The 11,285-nt window shown below is 34.3% G+C and overlaps 1 protein-coding gene across 2 annotated transcripts; it reads left to right on the plus strand.

The window, feature by feature from the left end:
- LOC105172542 (probable magnesium transporter NIPA4) lies at nucleotides 122-7,867 on the plus strand. Of its 2 annotated transcripts, XR_848665.2 has the most exons (10): nucleotides 123-851; nucleotides 2,570-2,626; nucleotides 5,168-5,258; nucleotides 5,335-5,495; nucleotides 5,585-5,712; nucleotides 5,839-5,976; nucleotides 6,383-6,475; nucleotides 6,911-7,016; nucleotides 7,408-7,586; nucleotides 7,704-7,867. XR_848665.2 is itself a non-coding variant. In XM_011094024.2 (9 exons), exons 1-9 carry the CDS (start codon nucleotides 695-697, stop codon nucleotides 7,506-7,508), a joined length of 1,032 nt encoding a protein of 343 aa, XP_011092326.1. In that variant the 5' UTR covers nucleotides 122-694; the 3' UTR covers nucleotides 7,509-7,667. The 2 variants fall into 2 exon arrangements, 1 of the variants encoding a protein (XP_011092326.1); XM_011094024.2 differs by lacking the exon at nucleotides 7,704-7,867 and having other exon boundaries at nucleotides 122-851; nucleotides 7,408-7,667.

The following is an 11,285-nucleotide window of genomic DNA, read 5'->3' on the forward strand; positions in this document are numbered from 1 at the left end:
TAATTTATCTTGTGTTTTGGAGCAAATAAACATATTTCTTATTTATTTTTCGTAGCATATTTTATATATATTATATCTACTAAAAATTGTGGAGCATAATTTAAATACATTTCTTGAAATTGAAATTATTCAGAAAAATAGGAAAGCCAAACACAGCCTTCAGAAACTGCACAACTGTGGAAACTAACACGCTGATACCTTGATACTGCTTTCCCGACAGTGAAGGTGGCGTGTGCGTGTGTGTGTGTGTGTTCGTTCGCTTCGCTTGCTTTTTGCTGCGTATCAGCCCCATCAAAACCTCAGTGGGAGACAAGACACAGTTAATTCCGACTACCTAATTCCGATCTGAGAATTTCGCGGCACAAAACCCATTGATTGATGCGCTTTCGCTCTCGCGGAGGGATATTTTCTTCGATCCTTTGTTATCAACGTCGAAAATTTACAGATCTTTCGTACAGAAACCGGAACGTCACAGGAATCGCGTTAATTATACTTCAGTTTCCTCTGTACCCAGTAAAATTTTACTGGGCTGCCACAAGTTGCAGCTGTTGAGCGATTTTGAGGCGAAAACTGGAGGAAACTGGAAAGCCCATTTGCTGGGGGGCAGTGTTTTTTTGTTGTTGTAGTGGTGTAGAATGAGCTTGCGATAGTTTGGATTTCTGGGTTTTGGTATTTTTGTCTTGGGATTGTAAAGATGTCCAATGATGCTAATTCGATTTCGTATAGGGGGATGTCTTCCGACAATATTAAAGGGTTGGTGTTGGCTTTATCCTCCAGTTTCTTTATTGGCGCCAGCTTCATCGTTAAGAAAAAGGGATTAAAGAAAGCCGGTGCTTCTGGCGTCAGGGCTGGTAATTTACACTCTGTACTACCTGATTTTTTTAGTTGCTTTGAAGAGATGAAATTGAGGGAGTGTAGGTGTTTGATGTATTGTCTTTGTGACCGGGAATTGGATTTTGCTTAGGACTGTCTGTTAATTGCAGTACTGACACTCTCTGAGATTGAATTCAATTGTGAATATCTTGATTTTTATGTAGCTATGTCTGCTTGTGTAATGTTACATTTGTGATAGTCTCTTCTGGAACACTTGTTCTAATATGGATGAATCCTCAGCTTTCCATCAAATCCAATACTAGAGGGGATATGTCTTCTGGAAAATTGTATGGTTAATACATCTCAGGGCATTCATTATTGCTCCTCAAGAATTTGATTCCACCCTTCTAACCTTGATGAATACTAGGTGGTGTTTAACTTTCTCAAATGGTTTATTGATTTATCCTTCTGGGCAATTCGTTGCCTGGAATGCACTGATTTAGCAATACAATCATCATGAACCTTAAAATCATCATTCACTTGCTATTCTTCTAATTTCAGGGCATCAATTTTGTTTAACAAGGGGAGTGAAATCATATTTGCTTTGGAAAAGCCATTATCTGTGTAGTTTAAGTCGTAGTCAAGCAGGCCCAACTCCTTTAGTAGCTTGGATTGACTTTTATTTGAAAACTTTGGATCTGAAATATTCTTTATTTGTTCCTTTCTTCACTTTGACAATCTGTTCATTTATGATATTGGGGGTGCATTTAAATTTTTCTGGAAAATGAAGTAGTTTTGTGGATTTCTGATGATGAACTGGTGACTTGAAGCTGAGATTGCAGTACGCAGATCTTCATTTTTATGTAGCTGTAACTGCTAGTTAACTTTTAGTATCCATAAGGCTGTCCAAGAATACTGATTAGTTACAAGATACATATCTGGAATTGATGCCAAGATGAGTCCTGTGGAATACGTCTTCTCTAGAAATAAATGTGGTGAATATGCAATGGACATTTATAAGTAAAAAATATTGTACATTCCGAATAATTAATCCATAATGCTAAACTGTTTGGGTACTTAGAAGAATTACCTCTTTATTGATCTTTTACCTATGATGCTTGTTTGTTGATATTTACAATTTTAGGCACTTAAACATGATAAACAATCAATCAGTCCTTCCAAGCTACTACTCTAATTTGAAGGTGTTAACCGTCCTATTAATGAAAGCTGCAGCATTAGCGAGTATTGTTGATCGACAGAAATGGCTAGTACTTGTAAAATTGCCATGCAATCAAATTTTCTCCCCATCAAGAGATGCCAACAATATGTCCATTCTCTTTAACATAATTTTACATGCATTAGTTTCTTCGATTGTTTGAAGCCAAATTTTGTGGAAAAATAAAAAATAAAAAATGCAACATTTCCTAGTTGCTTGGCAAGAGAAGTCATGCTAAGAGTTTTGTCAAAAAAGTAAGACCGAAAATCAAAGAGATGCATACGGTGCTATAATGGATTTATCATCTTATTGAGATAAATTTGTAATATGCATTACATATTGATAACACAATTTCTGTTACCCTAAATGTCTGCCTTGTTGCTCCAAAATCTCGTTATTGGCTTATCTTTCTCCTGATTTTTCTTGTGGGGTTTCATCTGCTGTATTTGGGATAAATTATGCTTTTGTCGCAATTGGTCAGCTTTTGGTTAGGATATTGAGATCAACCTCTTGTTCTAATATATATTTTTTTTTCTACAGGAGTCGGAGGGTATTCATATCTATACGAGCCACTATGGTGGACAGGCATGATAACAAGTGAGCCATTTATATTTATGTTTCCCTAAAGAAGTAGAATGAGTGTCATGATTAATATCTTTTAACTAAATATGTTGTAAGCCACATGGGCACATTGTAGGTGAGTAAGGAAAAAAACCATTTTGATGGAGCTAATTTACAGATATTTGTTTACTCTTTGTTGTATCTTGGTCTTTCATTCTGTGCATACTGGAAAGGTAATCATTAAGAAAAGCCAGATATGTAAGCATTTGATCTGGGCCCCAAATTACTGCACCGTTGGTCTTTAAACTCTTCATGGATTTGCATATCATGCTGAGGTGTAAACAATTGAAACGACTGGTTGACATTTAAAACTTGTTGGATTTTACTATATCTGATGATAGTATAGTAGATCATTATCTTTGCATTAATATATGTTATTGACCTGATGGAGACTGTTACAAGATTACCACCAAATGACCTGCCTGGTTCTCGTCCATTCTAGCTCTGAACTACAATTTTTTTACTGAGAGAAAGATTCCATGCTATTGGCCTAAGATACTGAGCTTGTACTAACTTCTTTGAGCATGATATGACGCATAATGCTTACTGCATGGTGTAAAGTTCATTGATTTGCTGGAGGACTTCCTGTATAAACTATGAGATAGATTCCCCCAAAAAGTAATAGATGTACTTATATTTCTCATGTTACTATTATGAAGCAAATACTTGAAGTGACTTTGTCCAACATATATCTATTGGCTACCATTTCTAGGCCTCCTCGACCAGAACTGTTCTCAGGGGCATATCTCTAGTTGCTCGGAATCTGCATAATATCCTTTTGCAGGAGGGAGTCAGTATTGACCTCTAATGCATAATAAGGCTTCTTTAATTGATATACTTAGGACGTAGTTTGAAGTTTGAACCTTCCCCATCAATGTTCACAGTTAATTTGTCAACGCCATATTGATTGTAGAGAGTCTTATAGATCAATGGACATTTATTTGCTGTAGTAGGAGGTTGATCGCGAGACCAACTTGATAGAACCTGGAAGATGTACTTTATGTTAAAGGACAGAGATCAGTACTTTCTATATGGTGTTGGTTCTGGATAGGAGTCATGCATATCTGAGTAAAATTATTTAGCACAGTGGTTCTATGAATGAATTGAGTTTTTAGGTGGATCTGAACAGTGTCCTTAAAGAGAATATTAACATTCTATACCAAAGAGTAAGGAGGTCTACCGTCTATGTGGCTGGAATGATGAATTTGAGAACTGCGGATTCTTTTTGGGATGTTCAGTTGTCTTCAGGAAGTTGGGTGCCCAAGAATTTTCTTTGGTCAGCTGATGGTATAGTGCTGCCCAGACTGGAGACAGTATCTATTGTAGAAAAAGGTTATACATGAGCAGTGCTTTGTGCTCATGTGTAAACATGCTGGAGAAAGTGTTAACTGGTTGTATGGCTGCTGGTTTTGGAGCTTCATGACACATATTTTTGGATTCTAGTGTTTTATCCTTGTCTGTCAAAGCTTTTTTGACTGTTGAAGACACATGCAAAGGAGAAGTCGGGTGCAGATGGCAAGAACATTTCATGTGGGCTTGTCTCAAAGAATAGAGTAGTATGTGAAGGTTTGGGTAATACTCTCAGATAGAAAGTTCTTTGTTGTTCTTATCAAATCTTTTTGGTCTTTAGCCCGACACAGTTCTTTTTGGCATGCTTAGGGAAATAAAAAGTATACTTGTCTTCTATAGGCCATAGATTCTTAAATAGTTAAATTTGCTTCTTAAGTGAAATTGCAAACATTTGATAGATTTCAATTAGCAGTTTCTTGACAAAAAAAGTAGAGACATCGGTTTTCGTGTTCTGTGATTGTCAAATCATTGTAATTTTTCTGAATTGATGACATTCTGTCTGTGATAAGGGTGCCATTCAGAGCGTGTACCACCTTATGTTTCTTTTTCCAGCAAAACTAGTATTTTTCAAACTTCCAAATAACGGAAATGAGTTGAAGTATTAGACCTTGAAGTTTTCACATACTCGGCTGGTAACTTCAGTATGGATTGTTTTTCCTGGGGGTCTCATATGTTTGGTTTCTTCTGCAGGACTGCACCTGCTTTCTTTATCTATATAATTGATTTCCAGGGCTGAACATAGTGTGATTTGCCAAATCGGACCTGTCTCTGATGTATGAGTAAACAATATCACAACTACAAGTGATGTGAAAGTTGTGAGGCCCACCAAGTATCTATGTGCATGTTCAGACCCCTCTAAAACAATGTTATGACAGTAACTAAATGGTCTAAATGTATGCCTATTCTGATGGCAAAGAAGTCCTCCCAAACTACGATATGCAATTTATAATGCATTGTCAATGATTTGGTATAATTTATTAGACAAACTTTGTTATATTCCTCATAATGCTCTTATCTGTTTCTTTATTGTCCTCATCATGGTCCTCCATTAACAAGCATCATTTTCAGCCAGTTTTTCTCTGGTTATAATTCAGATTCTTATGTTATTTGGCATTATAAGGTTTCCTGAAACTGATTACTCTATTGGTTTGTCTTCTGTTGCTACAGTGATTGTCGGAGAAATTGCCAATTTTGCGGCTTATGCATTTGCACCAGCCATTCTGGTTACCCCTCTTGGTGCACTCAGCATTATTATCAGGCATGATATTATTCAGTGACCTTAGTTTACTATGGTGCCTTGATTTACTACTCATTCTGGTGCGCACATATTGCAGTGCTGTACTTGCACATGTTATTTTAAGGGAGAGGCTACACATTTTTGGTGTTCTTGGTTGTGCTTTATGTGTGGTGGGCTCAACCACGATCGTCCTACATGCTCCACAAGAACGTGAGATTGAATCTGTCAGAGAAGTCTGGGACCTTGCTACAGAGCCGGGTTTGTGTTTCAATTTTCTGAACTGTCTGATTTATGCAGTTCTATATGTTCTGTGCTGAGCTAAAGATGGCCTTGCATCTTTCCTGCAGCTTTTGTCTTTTATGCAGTTCTGGTGATAGCGACCGTGCTCATTCTAATATTTCGTTATGTTCCTCAATATGGCCAGACGCATATATGGTTCTACATTGGTGTCTGTTCACTAGTTGGTTCATTGTCGGTACGTGTTGCTAATCTTGTTATCTCTCTTCAGTTAACTCCTCTTCCATCTTGTCAAAAAAAGAACACAAAAGAAGATGATTCTTGTGTTGTGTGTAAATGTTATAATTATGGGAAATGCTGGCAGGTCATGAGTGTCAAAGCACTGGGAATTGCACTAAAGCTGACATTGTCAGGAATGAATCAACTAACATATCCCCAGACATGGGTCTTCGCTATGGTTGTCATTGTTTGTGTCCTCACTCAGATGAATTACCTAAATAAGGTAAAGAATGATGTGCTTTGTCAGCAATGTCTCCTTCAGTTTGTTGATTTGCTCTGTAATTGGCTTTCCAACTTTAGGATTATGTTTTCCTGTAAGTAGTCAGCATGGTCCTGCAGCGTTTAGAAGCGGCAGCTGTTTGACTCTTGATAGTGGTCGGTACTGAAGTGTTAGACACCTTACATAATTTGTTTGAAACATCTTATTTTCTGTAGAAACTCTCTCATTTTACATGTAAAAAATTGTCTGTTTAATTGAAAGTCCAAGAGAGTTTTAATCTTGAATTTTTTTTCTTATCCTTTCTCTATTTGTACAGGTGTTCAGAAATTTCCTGAGTGATTGATATTCTTTGCTAGGGCTTCTGTATCATGCTTCAGTATTTCATATATTTTGTGAATCTTGAATGCAGGCCCTAGACACATTCAACACCGCCGTAGTTTCACCCATTTACTATGTCATGTTCACATCCTTGACTATTGTTGCCAGTGTGATCATGTTCAAGGTAACAATGCTGCTTATGGTTTACTGTTATTTGTTGCATGATCCTCTGATAGGTGAATTGATTAACTGGCCAGTCTCATTAGATATGAATTGGCTCGTAAAACATATTTTAGTGAATTATGGTTAAACATGAAAGCTGAATAGAAGGGATTGAGAGTTTAATTTGCCGGTTGATGTTGATGCAAAATTAAGTATTATGAATACATTAGGTATTATTATGCATATGCCTGTGAATTTGCGGTTGTGGATATTGGGTATGCATGAAAATAAGGAGGTTGAGGAAGACTGATGTTATTGTCTTTGAATGCATTTCTCTGATATATTCTTTAATTTTGTTTGTGGCTAAGTAATGAGGAAAATCATTACACTTTAAGGCAATTCTCAATATCTGTCTTGTTTGCCATTTCAACTATACCTTTCATTCCTGTATGTGCAGGATTGGGACAGGCAGAATCCAACCCAGATTGTCACAGAACTCTGTGGATTTGTGACTATTCTTTCGGGGACCTTTCTTCTTCACAGGACAAAAGACATGACCGACGGTACGTTGCAAATGCTCTGCAGATGGCTTCATAGTGGCAATAATTAGACTAATACTGTTCAACTATGGTCAAATTAAAGAAATTGCCCCTAATGTTTTTATATTTTCACTACACTCCATGTCAAAGGTACTTTCGTTACATTACGGGATGCCAGCATGATGAATAAATACATCGCTGGAGTGTCAGTATAATCAATACATTACTATCGGTGGGTGTTCGAAGAATACGTGACAAGGGGTGTCAATATAATTTATTCAAACAGAGTGGTGATTTCTACAATTGAGGAGTTCACAATACTAACTAATAAATTTTCGTAGCCAACGAATTTGCTGGACATACCCGTGATACAAGTAGTAGCTTTCAAATCTCCTTAATGGCGATTCTTATGTAGGTTCTATGGTGGCCTCGAGACTCGCAAAGCATGGTAATGAAGATGGTTTTGGTGATGAAGGCATCCCTCTGAGGCGGCAGGATTCGTCAAGAACGCCGTGATGTATTTTTCTTATTCCTCGTTGACTTGTAACTCTTTCTGTCGAAAGCGAGCTCCCAAAATCATGCTCTTTGGGGAAGGTACAATACCTATTCATCTTGTATTTTAGCAGATACTTCTAGACAAGATTCAACATGCATTTTTCGAGTCTCAGTGTAAGATTGATGATTTTTTCTTCACTTCTCTCCCCCTTCCAGGAAAACCTACAAGAGTGCCAGCAGCCTTCAATTTTCTTCTTGTAAATGTATTTTTGCCAGGTTTTTTCTTTTATTACAAACCACAATTGCAGTTTTGCACGCCAAAAAATGTGGCAAAATTCACATTCCATGTCAGGGGAAAAAAGGAAAAAAAAAAAAACCCATGTGAGCTACTTTGTATCCAGATTTCCATACACTTAAAATTCCATCATGTCTGCTTTCAGTCTGAAACTAAGCCCCGGTAGGTTTTACTTGTTTGTTTGCCAGATACTACTGCTGTACAGTATGTTGTCTATTTTTTCAAGTAACATTCAGGGCTTTTTGTGTCTACCACCCCTCAGGTATTCAATTTTGCGAAAATGACCACCTAAAGTATGAAATTTCTGCAAATAGCCCCTTCTCTTCAGTTGTCTATTGGTCAATGTTTACACAAAATTAATAATAATATTCAACTACCCTTGAGAAGTAAAGGTAAAAACATCATCCTATTTGTTAACCAATTGGTCAATCAAACCAACAAATACATTCAAACAAAACAAAGAAACAACAACGTATTATAAAAATAGATTTACACCCATGTTCGTGCAACTTTTGGGTTGTGAGATATTAATTTTACCAATCAAGCGTGGCCTTATTGGCATGGAGCATTTGGTTTCAAGACTTGGACGTTATCCAACTTGATATTCGAGCTCCACAACCTATTAGGAAACATAATTCAATTTTCATTGAATCAAGTTTTGTTATGATGTACCCACATGAAAGAACAAGTTTTAAGTTGTTAACGAGACTCAAACTCATTATCAACCTTAAAAAAAGAATAGGGCCGAATTTTTTATGGCCTTTGCAAAAATATTTATGTAAAAGGTCCCATTTTTATCTATGTTATGTCTATTATAATTATATGGAAAATATAATAATGATGTCATGGACTAAAATAAAATATTGATATTTCGTGGAAAAATTTACATTTGGTGTGAAAGGGATGGGAAACTGTTGGATTATTAATTTAATTATATGGTGTTCTTATAGTTTCTTAGTAATTAATTAATTATCTTAATGTTCAAATTCTGGACCTGAAATTATTATGTAATAATCTTTGTATTTTTATATTGTCTTTGCTATTTGGACCCTTTTTGAACTTGCCATTGAACAGTTGAAATTTACTTGTCAACTGCAAATACAATTTCTTCTTTTTGTTTGGCCTATTTTCAAATAATTATTTTGTGAATTAAATTCCGTTGAAATCACATTTTGATAAAAATTATAATTATCCCACAATTATTTTTTATCTAATTATAATTATGCTCATTAAACATTTTTTTTATTCCTTCATCAATCTTAAGAACATACGTTAACTTTGAAATTCAACTACAATAGTAAATTTTATAATCAATTATGAAATTGTGTTCGAATCATAATAATTTATTTTTATAATTAATTATAACTCTATCACGATCGATCTATAACAGACCCAAATAAATTAATAATTTTTGTGTAAAATTTCAAAATCATGGCATTTAAATAAAATATTCATTGTATGTCAACATGCAATTGGATCATCTCTTTCTTCTTAAGAATTGATGTAAACTTTAGTAGCCAAGATTAATAAATTGTTTAAGGTTAGGTATCTTCAAATTATTAATAATTGAGATTAAGTAATGTAACCTTACATGTTTTATAATATTAATTTACTTAAAAGAAAGAAAGACATTATAGCAAGCAAAATCCAAAACGTAATATTTTTTTCCGAAAAATTAAAAATGAAGGAAAAATCATTCCAGACATGTTAATGATCAGAGAAAGTAGACCATAAATTTATTAGGAACCGGCCACACGTAATTTTTTACCATGGCGAAAAGTCATGCCAAGTGTTTTTACCATGACTTAAGTTGTAGTAAATAATTTTTTTATGATAAAAAAAATTAATTTTTTTCATCGATTTTATTTAATCGTGGTTAATAGTAATTATTTACCATGACTTTTTACCATAGTTTTGTTAATATTAATTTTTTTCTAGTGAAAAAGAGCAAGATTATGTTTGGTCGAATTTATGTTTTTTTTTTTTTTTTTTTTTGGGAGGGGGCAAATTCATTAATTTTAATAGATTTTTAACGACGAGAACCAAATTTGATAGAATCTTCAAACTTAAAAGATTAATTCTTATAAGATGGAATTATGAGGGACCAAATTTAAATATATGACATATTTGAGGGTTCGAAAATAATATTTATCTTTTCATATATATTTTTTTGGGGGGAGGGGGCAAATTCTGTAGTTTTAATAGATTTTTAACTATGAGAACCAAATTTGATATATAGAATCTTCAAACTTAAAAGATTAATTCTTATAAGATTGAATTACCAGGGACCAAATTTAAATATATGACATAGTTGAGGGTTCAAAAATAATATTTTTCTTTTTCTATATATTTTTTTTCATGTATGAAGAAAAAGGGGTTGGATTAAATTGATTATAATCATTCCTATCGAATATCAATATTTAACAAAGATTATTATAACAATCGTAATTTGATCAATAATATCAGCACCTACTATTACAGTAGAAACAATGCACGTAGATACAACATCCCACATATAAGTTAGAGTTTGAACCCGTGACCTCTAAGATCATGGGGCCTCAGCTTCGTCAGCTAAGCAATGCCTTATTGGCCGCACTTGATGCACGAAAATTCTAGTTAAAATTGAATTTGATCGAACTCAAATTAATCGTACATCAAATATATTATATTTGATATATAATTAATTTGCAACTGTAGAAAAATGATGATAGCATGGAAAGCGCATTATAATTAGTTGGCGATCCAACCAAACATGTTGTAAAATAAAAATTCTCCAGGCCCGCGAAATTACTTATTTAGGTTTATATGATGGATGTTTTAATACTTTCAGTTCTCTATTTTATGGGTTTCTCAAAATAGTTCGAAAATCCAGACAATTCAACATATTTAATTCCACGAAACCCGTAAAGCATAAGATTTAATGTGTCAAATTTTTTTAATTTCGAGATCGTTCTAAAAATTTCGTAATACAGAGGACTAAATGTGTTGAATTTTTATTTTAATTTTATGATTATTTTAAAAAATTCATAAAATAAATAATTAAGAGTATTGGACCCCTTCCTTTACAGGACTAAAAGAGTAATTTTGTCTGATCGGCCTGTGGCATAGCACTCAACATATTACTTTAACCAAGTTTTATTGAAGGGGTGGAATAAATTAAAAGAATAAATTTGGGTATTTAAAAATTAGTACGGCAATAGGTTCTCTTTTTATAAAAAAGTATAAATAAATAATGGGTTAATTGCACTTAAACCCCTTATAAAATTAAAGTTACACTTTTCCTTAAAAATGCACTTGCACTCCCTCTGAAGATTTTTTGTGCATAACTGTATCGTTTTTATTAATATTTGAATGAGAAATACTAAGAGAAACAAAAGAATTACATAAACTTTCAATTTTACCCTTCAATCAATAACTAGTGTGTGGTGGTTGCGTTAGTGTATTCGTGCATTGTGTGTGTGCGCGCATAAATGAGGGGTAACAAAAGTTTATATAAATTTATT

The sequence above is a fragment of the Sesamum indicum genome, linkage group LG10, assembly GCF_000512975.1.
Source record: "Sesamum indicum cultivar Zhongzhi No. 13 linkage group LG10, S_indicum_v1.0, whole genome shotgun sequence".
Taxonomy (NCBI): Eukaryota; Viridiplantae; Streptophyta; class Magnoliopsida; order Lamiales; family Pedaliaceae; genus Sesamum; species Sesamum indicum.